We start from the raw sequence: 17,418 nt of genomic DNA, 5'->3' as shown, positions 1-17,418 counted from the left end.
TTGTGCTAATTCACAGAAATTCATTTTTTGCCATCACACACTGCTCCTTTTTCTATAGACCAACACTTTGAAAGTTCATTTTTATATGTCATTTACTTCCCTAGGGTGTAATGCTTCCTAAAAATACGGCCATTTCTTAGGCTTTGATAGAAAATTATTTATGTTAAAGTGGATTCATTATTCTGGACACACTGGAAGTGGAAGGTTTTATTTTATTTTTTAAATTAAGGTGATTTCAAAGAGACACATACAGCAAAGACCAATATTGTCAGCAGAGCCTGAACCTTACACATGGGTCTTCTAAGCACAGAAGGGATATCAGGAGGTTTATTAAATGAGGGAATGCTAGTCGCAGTTGGACAGGTCACTTGATTAAAAAGCACAAAGGAAAAACTGATTAAGACAACGAGGTTGCTGTAAGCAGTTACCCCACTGAACCCCAAAGAAAACAAAAACAGATCTTTGTGGTGTAAAAAAAGAATAGCAATTAAAGCTGCATAGAAAATATGAATGTGGGGGGAAGCCTGACAACTGGCATCAAGAGGTTAATTCTTCCATTCTTTTTAATCAGTAACTAGTTCTGTCATCTTTTGGTTCAGTGCAAAACCTCCCCAGAGAAGCACCTCCATTCTTTGAATGTCCATAAGGCAATTAGGTTTTACATTTTAAAACTGAAGGGTTTTACAGGATGAGCCAATTTATATGTTTCCATAATAAGAAAAGACTCAGGGCTACTGAAGGATCTATTACAAAATGGCTTAGGTAGTGCATTATTGAATCATACAAAGCCAAGAAGCTTCCAGGTCCCAAAGTCTTTAACAATCATTTTGTGGGAACCACTTGGGCAGAATACAGAACAGCTTCATTTTTGGAAACCTATAAAGAAGCCATTTGCTATTTGGAGTTCCTTCAACATGTGCAGTACAAAGCACTATAAACCTGAGGGTCAGGCTTGAACCCAGGCAGCGTTTGGTAGAAGGGTGCTGCAATAGCAGTGGGTGGTTAGGTTTCTTAGTTCCTGAGCCTTTTTATTGTCTTAATAATGCCAGTCAAGTCCCAATAATAAAAACAGTTGGGTGAATATAGCTGTGAGCAAAAATGGGTGATAGCTTTCAAACTGGAAAATTGTAACAGCTGTATCTACCAATTAAAGCTGTTCCATGAACAAATCTGATGATTAACTGGATATGTAATTAAGCCTTTATTATTAGTCTAATTGGATGGTTAGGGGAATTATTAAGGCTGTTAAGATTCTGTGCAGCAAGCTGGCTGTGCAGTACAGGCAATATGAAATTCAGCTCATTATTAGCAGGGCCAGGTGAACATGTGAGTGGAAATTCAGGCTAGCCACACCCCAGCCTTTCAGACCTAAACCAAATAACCCTGAACACAGAGTTCAGTTCAGCAGAGAATGCTGTGATATTCCACTGCAACTTGCATCAACTGGCCAAGCAAAGACTCACCACCGGGTTGCAGACTAAAGGGAGTTGATTCTCAGACACTGGCCCAGGACAGCCACAGTCTTGGACACCAGGTCCTTGAAGCCTAGGTGGTAAGGAGCTCTTGCGACATAGAGATGTGGTTAGTTAAGAAGCAGTCTGCACTGCTGTAGTCCTTCTCCCTGAAGTGTGGAGAGGAGGAGAGAGCAGACTGATTCCCAGAAGAGTCTGGCACTCCAAGACTCAGTCCCTGGAGCACAAAGCAAAGGAATAAGATTGGTTTCAGATTCTTCAAATTTACCAATCTGTGTGGCTGCCTGCAAAACCTGAACTTTCCCAGGCTCACTTAGCTCATGACCCTTTTTGGATCAAGATTCTCCTTGCTCCATGCCTATACCTGCGACAGCAGTCAGTACACTTCAGCACAGACTCTGTGGAAAAGGAACAGCAAGAGACAAGCTGAGCATTAACGACAAAACGTACCTCCAGCCCACACTTTCAGCTGCCGCAGCTTGTGACCAAGGGACTGCACTTTGGAAAAAGACAATCCTCACCTTTAGACTCTCTCAGTGGTAAAAACCACAGGCCTGATTTCCCATTGCCCCATACCTTTTTTCATCATTTACACCTGTGCAGAGTGAGTGGAGAATTCCAACCTGCAAACATTAAAACTTTGCAGTGGCATCAATGACAATACAACTTGCAAGGCAGTAGAGAACCAGACCTCAGAAGTCCCTTGACAATGACCAGAGGTGCTCACCCCCTTTGTCCACCAAGAAAAAAACAAAACAAAACACAAGCTTACCTGGTGTTTGAGAAAGGAATTTATAGAACATGAAGGCCAGTGGAATTATGCTTATCAAACAGTTATCTCCATTGGTCTCAATGAAGTCATGTCTGGTTATTGCTGTTGGATCAATATGATGCTCTCTAAATGGCCTGATAAATGCCTGTTGGTAGAAAAAACAAGATTTATTTTAATTATTTTTGCAGAGGTCCTACAGACTTTCTCCCAAGTTTGTGTGTTCAGTGTGAACATACAATCCATTTTCCTACCAATATGAAAAATCTTGAATTTAACAAAGGTTACTAAAAGTATGATTTTATCAATTAAACGTAACTTGAGAGCATTAAAAAAAAAGTATAATTTATCACCAGAACGCAAAGTGTTCACACTGAAGAGGCTTGATGGAGCCCAAGAACTGTGGTTGGCTGATCGTGCAGGAATGCGGACATTTTCCTAGTTTGCATACCCATCCAGAACCAGCCACAACCTACCCAATACAGCAAAGGAACCTTCAGTGTTACCGCCAACACAGATATGTGACACAGATGCCATGCCAAACACAGCAAATAGCTTTATGTACTAATAGGCCGGGGTATAACAAATCTAGAGGACAAAATGGGCCACATTTTAAAAGACCAGTTCTAATTTTTGTGTCCACAATTAATATCAGTGGAGAAAAATATTAATTACAGTTAAGTGGCTAAAAATACTGCCTAGGGATAACCAGCCACAAGTAATCAATGGTGTTACATTGGAATGGCATGTGTGTGTGGAACATGTATGAATTCCCTAAGGGGTTGATTGTGGGTCTGGTATTCTTCAGCATACATCAATATCTTGGATGACAACACAAATCAGAACACACAAATTTGCATATGACACAAAAACTACAAGTTACAGATATCACAGAAGTTTGTGTTTTTGTTTGGATGTAAGTGCTAGCATTCCTGTATGAGAGCTAGGTATTGTTGTTATTATTATTGAACATCATCATCTTGGTGAGAATCTGCTACTGGAGCAATGCCGTAACTTGTGACCATTTAACATCCCAATTTTCTGTGTGGGTATATTCTATTCAGACAAGACCCTGGCACATCAAATGCCTGTGGAATGAAAACAAATATGGGATATCATTACCTCGGGAGACTGCGAGAACTTTATCTACACTGCTACTGTTACAGGTTTCGTATGTTCCTCTCCTATAACCACAGAACTGAAGCAACATTTAGAAAAATGTTTCCTTTGACAACTAGCTTTTTACCAACTCGCATGGTTGTGGAGGTTTTGTAATTATATCAATTCACATGCTAGATTAGCTGCTAGCAGGTTCATTTGTTGTACTGCAGCAAGCTAAGAAAGTAAAATTGTGGGATTAAAGCAATCATTTAAAAAAAAACATGGTAAAAATTCTTTTGGATCCCCACTTCTATAAAGGAAATACTTACACAACAGCCTAAATGACAACAGGAATTTTACAACACAGAACAGATAGTTCCCACTAGAGAGACTTTCAAATACTTACTTTTCTGTATAAATATCATGTCACAGGATTACTACTCAAATTCTCACAATGAATGGAATAATTTACTTTAAAGAATAAGCAAACTCTAAGTAAGCCAAACTCCACAAACAAAACTAAGGTTTACTTAACACAACTGCAAAGAACCTTAGAGACATTTCAATTACAACTTCTGCATTTGAATTTCCAGACCAAATGATTTAATATCAGATTTTTACAGCTACAAGATTTTACATTCTATGGGTACATGGATATTGACTGATACTACAGAACAAGGAAGGAAGGAATTCATTAGAGAAAAGACAATATAAGAAAGAGAGAGAAGCTCTGGTACAGAAACTAGATTATTAAAAAAATAAGTTAACCAACCTATAATTCGTACAATTCAAAGTTCAAGCGAAGTATATTTCCAACAAAAAGTTGACCAGCAACTACATTACCTAGGCCTTGTCTACACTGGCAGCATTATGTAACGTACATATAGCTACACTTTATATAGGAAAGCAGGCTGTAGCCACACTGTGGTATGTAGCTACATGCAGCAGTGAAAAGCTCCAGCTGGGGAGAGGTAGCGGGAAAAAGCTCTGGCAGTTCCCCACTGCTGAAGCCTTTCTCTGGGACGGGAAAAGGCTCCAGAAGCAGGACGCTACATGCAAAATATAAGAGCGTAGACAGGAGTGGCACTGCTCGGGCATGTAAAGAGCCATATAGGGTACATACCCTAAGGTTCTGGCATGTCTTTGCTCTACTCACCTAGCAGTGTGGATGGTGAAGCACTGCTTATTTATACCCATGCTTGGGGGGGTCATGCAGAGTCTGTACTCTTCATGCCACCACAAGTGTAGGCATAGCCTCAGACAGGTATAGAACATCAAAATATCTCATTGTATTGATGTTCATAAAAAAAGCCATACTAATCTCTTCATACTAATTCTCCTTCTTGTCTATCAAGCACCTAGAACATGTTTGGGGCTGACTAGTGAACGAGTAACCACTCAGTACAAATAACCATAAAAAGAAGTCTATCCCAAGTAAGGGAGAGTTAATTTGTGCTTGAAGTATAAACATATCTTGGATCAGTAAGTTGTAAGTTTCCTCTGATTGTTGCTAAATCATTCAATTTATTTTAATTGCTATATTTTTATAAAAACAACGAGGAGTCTGGTGACACCTTAAAGGCTAACAGATTTTATTAATTTTTATAAAACTCTTACAATCTTGTACACAAAATAAGTAATAGATTTGTGAATGACAGTCACTGTCGCTAGGTTAATTATAACCGTATACTGAGTTCTCCCAAAGTAAATTGTTTCCAGTTACTAGTAGACTCTAAAAGAAAAACTGCAGGTGGGCAAATGCAATGTATTACTTTTTAAGGCCCTGATCTAGCAACTGACAGCACACATGCACAGATAGGCGCCCAGACAGAACCCCATCCGTTGCAATGGGGCTCAGAGAAACCACAGTGGTGCATCTGCATGCGGTCAATTGCAAGATCAGGGTCTTAGCTGGTAGAAAAAAATTCTGGTTGGATGAAAGATAATTTTTTACATTTTGATGACAAGTTTATTATCTCGTAGAAAAATATATTTCTTAGATCAACTTTCAAAACACAAAAGTGAATCTGAAGACTGCTATGTATCTTTACAAGTTGGCACATGACTTCAGAAAAAAGAAAATGATCCCAAGAACCTTGAAAGAAGGAAACACCCCTGGTTCGAAGATGACTTATGGAATATTTTGTAAAATTTCTCAGGAGAAAGGGAAGCAAAGCTGCTTTTTCCCCCATATGAAAAAGAATGAAAACCTGTCATTCATCAAAGTGGGCTGCTGAAAGAAACAAAGAAAGAAACCCTGCAACATTTAAAAGACTGCAAAAATTTCTGAATGTCATTAGAAACATCACCAAATTTATAGTACAGCACAAATAATACACCTATGTATGCATAATGATAGAAGCAAATGGAAGGGAATAGCACCATGTTAAGGTTCTTGCATGGAAATGGGATTACAACACATGTCCCATTCTAAGAGACAAATCCCATGCTTTCAGACCAAATGGGAGTTCTGCACATATAAGGAGCTATTTGCTTTCAGGAGGATCTAAGAGAAGAATTTTACATGGTATTTCAACCATCTGTATCCACAAGTGCTTCAAAAGGGATTCTATGAATAGTGGAACAGCACTGGAACAAACGCCATGATGAACTGAAAATACTGCCAAGCAGCAAATAGTGACTTTTTAAGTGGTACTGTAGTTGCCAGCTCATTAACAAAAAAGATAATGAATATCAATTGCACAAAAAATATATTATTTTTATATTATTTAAGAATATTATTTGAAAGTTAATGTATATAAGTCCATAACAAACATTCTGATACTAAGCACTGCTCCAGGTAAAATAAAAACCTGATATATATCTGACCCATTACCAAATTCTAATCCTAATTTTTACGTATCCAGATAATGCAAAGGGTCACTTTAGTATGGACGGTCGAGATGAACATTGGGCTGAGGCTAACAGGGTACTATGTTTGCTCAGAGACTGGTGTGTGAGCATGGGAAGGAGGAGGGGAAATCTCCTGCCCTGGGTCTGAGGTGAGGCAGAGGAAGCACTCCATCATAAAACCTCCTCATCTTACTCTCTCTTTTCTTCCTGGCCCTGCTTTTCAGGGCTAAACAGAAATTGTACTTCTGTGGAACATATGTTTCTCCTAGAGAACGAACGTACCAGGAATGCCAGTCACTGACCAGGATCACTTCCCAGCAAGTGAGACAATATCAGAACCCTGGTGATCTTGGCATATCTCCAAGCCGAGGGAGAACCTCCAAGAAAGGGGAGGGGAATAAAGACAAGGCACAATCCTCTTACAAAAACCAACAAATTCAACAATACTAAACACTAAACTAATAAAACTAACAACTAACTAAAGACTAGTTGAGGCAAGCTTGACTGACTGAAGTGGGCATGCTGGATGTGCTGTCTCAGGTCAAGGTGGTTGAGAAGGCACTGAGAGGGATTCATCCATGCAGCCCTATGTAGCCTTGTTGCATGGCATGAGGATGAGTAGGGTGCACGAGTGCACCAAACGGACATTACTACCAAAAATCTCCAATCGAAAGCACATACACGCTTGACATGGAGCATCCATAGGGACACTACTCAAAGATCTGTGTCTTTTGGAAAGAATGTCCCTTTCTTGTAACTCATGCTTTGAAAACATAAGACAGTCAAGCCTCAGACCTAGAAAGATCCTACATTACGAAGAGATTATGGCATTAAAAGATTTTGTTATCTGGTGTGTAAGAAGCAAGGAATTTCTCAAAGAACTTTAAAAAAACCCAGCATGTTTAATTGGAGAAATGTGTCAATTTATTTTCCTGGTATGGCTAATAGGGTAGTAGCACTTTTTGTTCTTGCAAATCTCTGTATTCATTATGCTAAGGAAGTACAGAAATCAATCTGAGAAAAGAGAGCTAATGGGAAGTATTCAATTAAGCACCAAACAATCACCATGAAAGAGCATATATTGAAATAATTGCTTAATACAAGAGCAATGATGCTGATGTGAAGTTCTGCAAGTTACAAGCAAGCTGATCTACTGATAGTTTCAATAGAACTTTCTCTATGAGTGGATTTCAGAGTTCTTACACTTCCAAAAGGAAGCATGAGAAAAGTGAACAATAGGAACAAGAAAGGAAACATAACAAAATAGCATTCATTTGTTTGAATAAATAATCTGAAGTAAACTGAAGACTAAACTGATTTACACCAAGTAATTATTTGGAATTCTACAATAAGAAATTTAAAATACTCATATCCTCCACAGCTCCTCCAATGGACTTATAACAATGCTATTTATGTAAAGAAGATGTATAGTAGCCACTTAGCAGAAGATTAAAATAACTGCTGCAAAAGCAAAATTATGTACTGAAGCACTATTAGAACTATACCACCTCCTCCTAAAATAACAGCATTAATGCACTGGCTCTGGAAGCATGGATGGATCTGTGGTCAACACTAACCACCGAGCTAAAAATATCTGTCACACAGCAAATGATAAAAATGACTGCTAAGACTATACTCTGAATAAATACATAAATTTGAGAATTGTAAACTTGTAATCTGAATAGCTATGCAGGAGTCAAACTTCAGAAATAAGATCACTGATAGCTATTAAGTGGGAGACATAGCTTCAATGTGGTAAAATAACTAATAAAATCTCTTGGCATTTCTTTTGGCTAAAATACATGGCATACAAAATGACAATTGTTATGAAAAGTATGATGGCACAATGCTTTCTAGCCTTTACAAAGAAGGATTTTTGCCTTTAAAATCTTTTAGAAAGGCCATTCAGAAGAAAGATTTTCAAAAGCACCTAAGAGATTTGGGAGCACAATCCTCACTAACTTTCACTAGGTCTTGTGATCTTAAATCTCTGAGGTAGCTTTGAAAATTTCCCTATTAGCTACCCTTGGGAAGTCATAGGCTAGTTTCAATTCATTTTTTTTTAAGTGAAAGAGAAACAGTAGCTTGCATTGTTGGGTCCCAAGGCCCTTTCCCCTGTTTACTAGAGTCGTGTTGGGTCCCTGTAAAATAGGATCTGGCTGGTGCCCTGAGAGGATGCAGGTGACACAGTGAACAAAAAATGACCAAGGAGCTGCAGGAGAAGTAACCACTAAGGTAAGATGTGGTAGGGGGACAATCTTGCTAGGGCAAGCAAAATATACAAGTGATATTGTGCTGGCAGGAGACTGAAATTCCTCTTGTAAGACATAGCTATGTGACAAAGAGCTGTATTTGTTAAAACACTGAGATTTCCATTCTGGAATCTGCAGGATGGGTAGTTCCAGAATGCTTCTGGCTATATTGCTAGAAAATGGGTTAGGGGTTGGACACCAAGAAACTATACTGCACCAGAGAACACTGGAGAAAGATTGTGCATCTGCACCTCTGAAAACCAGACCCCTAATTTAAAAGGACAAGTTAGAACATTTTGGTCTCCAAGTCCATCTTCGGGACCAGATTCCTTCCATAATTGCTCATCTCATTGTTGGCAACTGTGTCAGTACATAAGCCAATTAGAGGGCTAATTTCCCGTCTGCAATCTGAAATTATTGTTATTGCATGTGCACTTGTGTGTACAGAATTATGAAATTCTGGCACTAAATCATAGACCTTCACCCTGGCCTGCGTGTCCAGTATTACTTCAGACTAATTCTTTGATGCTTCAGGCAGGAGCCTGGGAAGATCTTTTGTCCCTTTGTTCAATGTGTCTTTCAGGAAAGTCGGAGACCTCTCTCTCCCTGCCTCTGTTCTATGTCAGTTTTTCAATCCTATTGCTAAATGATGCCCGCCTCTGCACAATGACTTCAATGCAAGCAGTAGAAATGGAGTACTTCTGGGAATCAGGCCCCCTTCCTTTAGGTTCCAAAACACGGATTTAGGATTTAGGCACCCAAGTCTGGAATGTTCTATAGTTATCTGCCCCTTCTTCTAGTTTAAGCCTGTTATTAGCTAGATCCTAAATATGTTGTTATGAGTGGGAAAATGGTTCAAAAATAATATCTCATCTCTTTCTGATAATATTGGTATAATACTTCCTGTAATCTGATGTGCCTCCCCAGAGATATTAGTAAAATTAATGGTTGCAATTCTGGCATTATGTAAGAGAGAAAGATCCACCCTCAGAAATGGGTAGACTGACATTTAAGCTTCATGTGTTTGTACAGTCTTAGTATTACAGTTTCACTGTAAATTTCTTTGCCATGGAGATTGTTACTAATATGCGAACAACAAGTCTGAGGGTAAGCACTCTACCTTGAAAATGAATAAAATATAAACATTACAGGAAAGAAAGACCTTGCAAGGTCAACTGTAGAGCAAGGGCAAACCCAGAAGCTACACACAGAGGCATCAAGCTGCAGTATGTGTGGTTCACCGACAGGACTCTAAGGAAACTCTGAAAACAATGGGTCAAAGGAGAAAAGGGAAGAAGTATTACAGCATCAGATAGGTCATGGTCTTAGCAGCTCAGCAGCAAAAATATGTGAGGATTGCAGCGAGTATGAGAAAAATCCAACCACTCTGCCAGCCTCTCAAATACAGTCTCAAACCGGTCACTGTCTTGTGACTGATTTTTAAAGAAGGAGGTAAAAAGTGCTTAGCAACCACAAGCTCCAAACACAGCCATGAAAGGTCAAGAAATATGATATAAAAACAATCACCTAAATGTAAAGGGAAAATTCCCACCCCTCCATCAAGAGCAGTTAAAATAAATGCACAGTTCAGTCTCAACTATCCAGCCTCGGGCTATCTGAAATTCCAGGTTAAAAACAATGGTACAGCTCTTTCATATAGTTATGCACAATGCATTTCTATCCCTTTTATACAAAAGCCTATCTTCCAAAGATTAAAGAAAATTTGGAATATAATAGGGCAGGGGGGAAAAATCAGGGCTGTACTGCAGAATTTAGGAATAACAAGTTATTTTTACATAATCTTTTCATACTTATCTCAAAGCACTTTAAAAAGAAAAGCAAATATAATCTCAATCTTACAGATATGGACGATGAGGCACAGAAAGATAAAGGGACATGCCCAAGATCACATAATAAGTCAATGGAAGAAACAGAAATAAAACCCAGTTCACCTGATTCTCAATCCAGTGCCCTGATTACACTGCCTCTCAGTTTAACAGGTATATTGTACACACACAGAAAACACTTACTTTCAAAATATAAAAAGCTTGATTTTGCAAAAAAAGTGGTAACCCAACCACTCCCCACTGATTTCAATATTCGATTTTACCCTGGCCTAACAACTTTAGGGACTTGAATTCAAGGGGAGCTGTGAATGCTCTGCACTTTTGAAAATCTTGGCCATTGTTGAAGACACACACATTGCTCCTTCAATACATACAAAATGCAGCTGTTAAAGTCATCTCCCTTGATCCAACTGATGCGCATGTCACTCCCCAGTATGAATTCCTTCCACTATTGCATCAGATACAAGTTCATCATCTATTTCAAGGCTCTGTCCATTCCTAATTATCCACCTATATCAAGTTTAGCACTACCCCCCAGACCATCCACTCCATCAATATTACTTCTCATCTCCATCTGCTTCTCACAAAGTCACCTGACCTCCATAACATCTGCCATGCAACTATCTATGCAGGTAATTTAAGCTAGTCTGCAAGGGCCCTTTCCATGTCCAGAATTAAGACCCATTTCTTCCATCCTTCCTATCTTGAATCTAGTTGACTAATATAAACATTCTTATCTCCCTCAACTTCTTGAATGTCTGGAAAATACATTAGAGAGACAAGGTGGATGTGGTAATATATATTTTATTGGACCAACATCTGCTGATAAAAAAAGAAAAGCTTTCAAACTACACTGAGCTCTTCTTCAGGTCTGGGAAAGGAACCCAGTGTCAGAGCTAAACACAAGGTGGAACAGATTGTTTAGCATAAGTAGTTAACACAAATTCTGAGGGACTTGCCTCTTCCACCAACAGAAGTTGGTCTAATAAAAGGAATTACCTCACCCACCCCCTGTCTCTCTAATATCCGGTTACCAACCTGGCTACAGCACTGCAAATGGAAAATATACTGTGAGTGCTACCAAGTAGCTAAATATAAATAAGTAAATAAATAATATGCATTTAAAAAAATTCACCAGATAATGTTAGAGAGGACTGACTTTAGATGGAGACCCATAATTAATTTAATTGTACCATTTCTGCTAAATAAAAAGGTAAAATTATTTTAATTACAAAACACTTCTAAAGTAGTTACATTATTACATATTGTTCCTGGCTGTTGCTAAATTGCAATTAATAATTTTGAGACTAGTCCTTTAAAATAATCCACTCTTTCTTAATGAAAACTATAAGCATTTATATATTGGAAATTCAGATCAGAAGTCAGAGTGGAAAAATGAAAACATAAATATGCACACAAAGCCTAATATCTCTCTCATATATATGACCAAAATTGTTGATATCTAAGAAGTGTGTGTACCTGTGTGTAACACACACACACACACACACACACATACTTGCACTTTATTTATTTGTACACACCTCAGATGTCACCATTTTAAGCCCATGCCTCATTTATGTCTATTAATAATTTGTTTTGTGAAAGGCAGGCATATATGTTATACCACATACAAAATTAAGTGAGGATAAAATGGAGCTTTTGCTATGTATATCCTACGAATGGTCTCATCAACCATATTATTTTCATATTACACAGCAGCTTCTCATATAGTATTTCAATGACCTGATTAAGTGCCAGATTTGGCAAGTGTGCACACATACACACACACAAAAATGAAGATAAAATGGATTCTTTTGTCAAAGATGTATTTGAGATTAACGGCAAGCTGGCAGATTGAATGTGTTACACTGCACTAAGGCAATTACTGTAGTAGGTAAAGGAAGTGATAAAGATTTATTTAGTACAAGGCTGATATTCATTAATCTCTTTAAACCCCATGTTAAGGTTGTTTAAAGCACTGTAGATCTTCTCTGGGAAGGTCTGTTGAATCTATGACAGAAAAGGCAGACCTGCATAAATGCAGTCCAAGTCTCCATGGACTATGACATTTCTATACCTCCACAGGGAGGCCAGTATTTTAGATTAGTTTGGTTAGCACTGCAGATGTAGCATGCTGATTTACTAAACTCTGATGCAAGTACCGAAAATAATTAGCGTATCAAAGATCACTTTCTTTCCCCTCTTTTATTAGTGTGCTAAATATGGCATTGTCACAAGGAAATAACTTATTTCACTGGTGTTCAGACTTTAACTGCAGACTTACAAAAATGTACGTTTCTTATAAGAGCTGTTTTTTTCCAGTGCTGATTTTTTAAAAATGACCATATTACACAATTGCACAGAGATCACTCAATTACACCCCTCCTTCCACATATCTCAGTATAAGGTACTAATAAGCATTTCTAAAAATTAAACAGTTACGTTGGTGCTCGGATACTGTAGTAATAGGCATAGTAGAAATACCTAGATTTAGTGCATAAGCTTTTCTGTACTGCATTTTGTGTGTCACAGATAAACTTGTTCAATGGATAACCTGAGCACTAAAATTTCACGCTTTTACAGCATTTACTTTATAAAAAAATAATTCTTATTGGGTGGATACAGTATTCCCAGTGTTTAAGTGAGATCCATTTCTCAATACATAAGAAAGAATGAACACTGTCTCAAGAGTTTTGGGCAAGGTTCCCAGATATTGCTGGTGGATGGGTGCGTAAAACCAGAAAGACACCCACAACCCTTCCTGATTTTTTATCTTCAGAAAGCATATTAAAATGATTTATTTCTAGTCTACTGCTCATACTGAATACAAGTCAACTTCTCCTTACCTCGCCAATGACAGGGATATCAACGGAACCCCAGGTATCAGCTCCCCAGTGAACCATGCCTGAGGCAAAATCAGCTGTAATAATTCCAGCAACTGGAAATAAAAAAGAATGTTAACAGTAGAAGCTAATCTACACACTGAAGTTACATCAACCACTTACCCTATGCAGCAGATAAAATTAAAAAAAAAAAGTCCTGATTTCCAATGCAAAAATACTTTTTATGAGACCACACAAAACTAGCAAAATTCAGTTTAATCAATTTCAGTTAAAAGAAAGGTAAAGTCTACATTTAAAAACATATTAAAAAGCTGCTTCTGGAATCATGCAGAATCAGAAAATCACTTTTACATATAAAAATCCAGCAAGTCAGCAGGTGCCAACTTCATTTTAATAGTAATCCATTAATCAGTTTTTAAAGGTTTCTCTGTTGTAGGTTTACTTAACCCAACCTAGCACAAAATAATGGGGCTAGCCCAGTGTTTCTCCAACATTTTTTCAACCATATTTTTCCTTATCTCTCTCTCTCTCTCCCCATTTTTCTCTATGTGGCCTATACAGTTTTGTATCTTCATTGAAATACCTTCCCGAAATGCCCTTCATTCCAGCAACATAAAATGGTTCCATTGTGCAGAGAGCCTTTTCCAAAAGAGCAAAATTCTCCAGAGACTGCAGTTTCCAGATCTGAATGCTTAATTTCATATACTAGCTCAACAAGGGCAAGGATTCAAAAATACTGGATCAGGGGTTTATTGTGATCAGACTACAAGAGCTACTTACACTGAACTATTCCCTCATTTTCAAATGCTGGTTCAATATTAACATCTAGCAAAAATGCTGAAGTTTTATATTAATATTTCATAAGCTTTATATACAGCATATCAGTAACTCAATCCACTATCCATGAAACTCTATTCTAGTTATTAAAATACAACTAAAAGGAAAGGATTTTTTAAATGGGCTAATTATCTAACTCCAAGATTCATGATTTGCCTGTCAAACTAAAGTGAAGAAGTTAATTCAAAACAATTGCCATACCAGTTACATTTCCCCCATCAATTATTAGCATTGTCCTCCTTAGCTACCATGTAAACAAACTCCCCTTCACAGTAAATAAATTCTTCATGCAAACCATCTTTGTCCTGAATTTAAAAAAAATATTTGAAGTCAGTATGACATGTTGTCACAGCAACAACTAGATTTAATAACCACCCTGAACTTCTATTCATAGATTCCAAGGCTAGAAGGGACCAGTGTGATCATCTAGTCTGACCACCCATATAACACAAGCCATTTAACTTCCCCAAAATAATTCCTAGAGCAGATCTTTTAGTAAAAATATCCAGTCTCAAGTTAAAAATTGTCAGTGTTAGAAAATCCACAAAGACTCTTGGTACATTGTTCCAACAGTTATTACTTTCATTGTTAAAAATGCATGCTTTATTTCCAATCTGGATTTGTCTAGCTTCAACTTCCAGCACTGCATCACACTATATCTTTCTCTGATAGACTGAAGAGACCATTATTAAATATTTGTTCCCCATGAAGATATTTATAGACTGTAATCAAGTCACCCCTAAACCATATCGTTGTTAAGCTAAATAAATTGAGCTTCTTGAGTCTAACACTATGAAGCATGTTAGTATTCAGACTAAAGGATTTTCCTAAAGTCAACCGCACTTATCCTAATATTTCAAATGGGCCATTAATTTCATAGTCTATTTTAACGGCCAAACCCCAAAGTCCGATGGATTTTCGTAGGAGTTTACTTGAGCATGGGCTGGCATAAAAACAGAGCGAGGACTTCAGGATTTCTAATAGTGTCATCTACGTCACAGAAAATATCTCTCCCTCCTTCTGGGGATCTTATTTGTCAAAATCCAGAAATGTAGATAATTTCAGTGGGAGCAGGATTATACCCTTAATTCAGTCTTCCTCTAACATGCAAACTGGGCATAATTCACAAAAATAGCATTATAGTAACAAATGTGACAGTTAATTATGTTTCATGGAGTGACTACCACCGGTACAGACAAATGGGTACATCCTTGTCTTCTGTCAGGTAAGCGGTGCTGCCCACATGAGGTACAGAAATTTTTATGCACAGCTCTGCCTCCTCTTCCATGCAGGCAAACTCCCCAGCTGATGACTGCAAAGTCTGTATAATATAGGTTAGTCTGCCTTGACTTCCTAATTTCAGTTATTCAGCCCAAGCTATACATCTGATTAGACAGTTTTGTGGGCATCTGTACCTCTGTGGTCATGCCCTGGAAAATGTGATGTACAGAAAATGTATTAAAATGTAAAGCTAGCATTTTAATCCTCAGGGGTTTCCTGGTCCTGCTTGCAGGCTAGGGAAGCATGAAGGCAGCAAACAAAAAGCCTAGAGTAAGGTGGGACAAGTTATGCCTCTGTTTTAGGGAGCAACCTGCTTTGTGTTTCATCATTCTGAATTCTAAGAAAAAAATAGTGTTAAAATACTCTTTATGGAAGGTTGCAGTGTATCTAACTTCTCTGTTGGTATGCTGTTACACATACCAGAAAACCATCAGGATAGTCAAAAAACTAAACTGGTTTTTGCAACACAAATTAAACATTTGAAAGTTTCCAAATATTTTTTTTCCATTTCTGTCCACTCCCATGATGTGACTGTCACTGCCTTACACAAATAGGTTTGACTAGCAATAACCTCAGCTCAAAAAATAGACCATTATTTTTCTGAGTTAGCCCATTGCAAGAATATTTGAAGGCCTCACTCCTGCTCAGGAATCTTTCATTTGACAGCGGAGATTTTGGAAGTCAGTGCCATACGAGAAACCAGATAGGCCCACTGGTCTGGCAAGACCTTCCAGGGATTTAGTGATAAAGGAATAGGGTTGGGACAGGGAGAAAGCAAATCTAGATCTGGGAATCAAAGTCTACTTCCCCTCCTTAACCAGTTTATCCCATTTAAAGAGGCAAAGGAGACAGCGAAGTGACACCCATGACAGAGAAGTCGGGGACAAGATCGGAAGCAGACAGGTGAGACAGAGAGCTGAAAATGGGCCTTCAGTTAGGAAGATTTTAGGTGAAAAAGAGAAAAGGCCACCTATGAGGGAAGCTCCATATGCCTAGCTGATACAGGTAATGGCCTCTGGAACCACATGTTTTCCAAGTGGGGGCACAGAAAGGGGTAAAAGGATACCCTTACCTTGGGCTGGACAGCCTCCTCCTTGACACTGCTTTCCTCCTCTTTCTTCTACCTCAGGGGCGGGGCAGCTAAGAGATTTGTCCAGCCCTGTGCCAAGTGTCTGAAGCGTCGTGAAAGTGCCCTTATCAGCCTTGCCTCAGGTGAACCAGTGACCATCTGCGAAGAGGACTCCGTGCCTCATGTTCATACAATGCCCACAACAAAGTGCTGGAGAGTAGAGTTGCAGTCAGTTCCTGGCCAACTTCTTTTTCTTTCCCAGCTGAAGAATGAAGCAGGTTGAAAAGGTTCAAGATGCCACCTCAGCATGAGGCACCTGCTGCTTCTTCAGCACAGGCAAGAATCAACTGGGGAGTCTGGCTGCAGGGAGGTGAGAAGCAGCTGGAGTGGACATGAAAATTTCTGTATCCTGACTGAGTACCCCCAGTCTGATGCACAGATGATAGAAACACACAGTGCCTAATTTGTAATGAAAGAGGTGCCGGGGTTCAAGCAATTTTTTTTATATTCATAAGTGATGCAGTAAGCCCAGAGGTGCCTGGCTATGGACTGCCATGCCTAGAGGTGCTGGAAACATGCCTATTTGCCTGTATCAGTGGCAGCCACACCATGGGAAACAGAGAAGGCATGATGGTGGAACATGAAGGTTGTATCAACATCAACTTGGAATGGCCACATTACTTACAAGTGGTAAAGGCACATGAAAATTATTCAAATACATTAACAGTGCTGGTACAATCTTTATACCATACAGTCACATATTCTATGCATTCCACATCCTTTACAGAAAAAACATTTTAGAAACTGTTTGAAGGAGTTTTTCAAAATTTTTATATCCCTCAACTTGTAAAGTCAGATTCTCTTTGTGCCTTAATCCAATGATACAGGCCTCAGAATGATAGAAAGATGTTCTCAAATACATTTTAGAAACCTCTAAAATGTGATTACAATAGATTGTCTATGCAGAATAATGTGATTTTTTTAAGGTTTGCTCTTAAAGGACTCAAAGCAAGTTTTAATATTTGGCATCTCAGAGCTAAAAGCCAGTGGCTTATGCACTGGAAAGCTGGCAACATCCCCATTACACTGGCTGA

General features: G+C 38.5%; 1 protein-coding gene across 1 annotated transcript in view; it reads right to left on the bottom strand.

Annotated features, from left to right (window-relative positions):
- Positions 1-17,418, bottom strand: part of LOC140896499 (plasmanylethanolamine desaturase 1) — a 77,612-nt gene that overhangs the window by 11,894 nt on the left and 48,300 nt on the right. Inside the window, exons 4-5 of the mRNA XM_073308424.2 lie at positions 13,141-13,232; positions 2,245-2,389 (exon numbers count right to left, since the gene is read on the bottom strand). Coding sequence (XP_073164525.1) covers positions 2,245-2,389; positions 13,141-13,232 — 237 coding nt within the window. The remainder of the gene's footprint in view (positions 1-2,244; positions 2,390-13,140; positions 13,233-17,418) is intronic.

Source organism: Lepidochelys kempii, chromosome 12 (assembly GCF_965140285.1).
Source record: "Lepidochelys kempii isolate rLepKem1 chromosome 12, rLepKem1.hap1, whole genome shotgun sequence".
Classification (NCBI taxonomy): Eukaryota; Metazoa; Chordata; order Testudines; family Cheloniidae; genus Lepidochelys; species Lepidochelys kempii.
The sequence above is the reverse complement of the archived record's forward strand: the minus strand, read 5'-3'. Positions and strand labels throughout refer to the sequence as shown.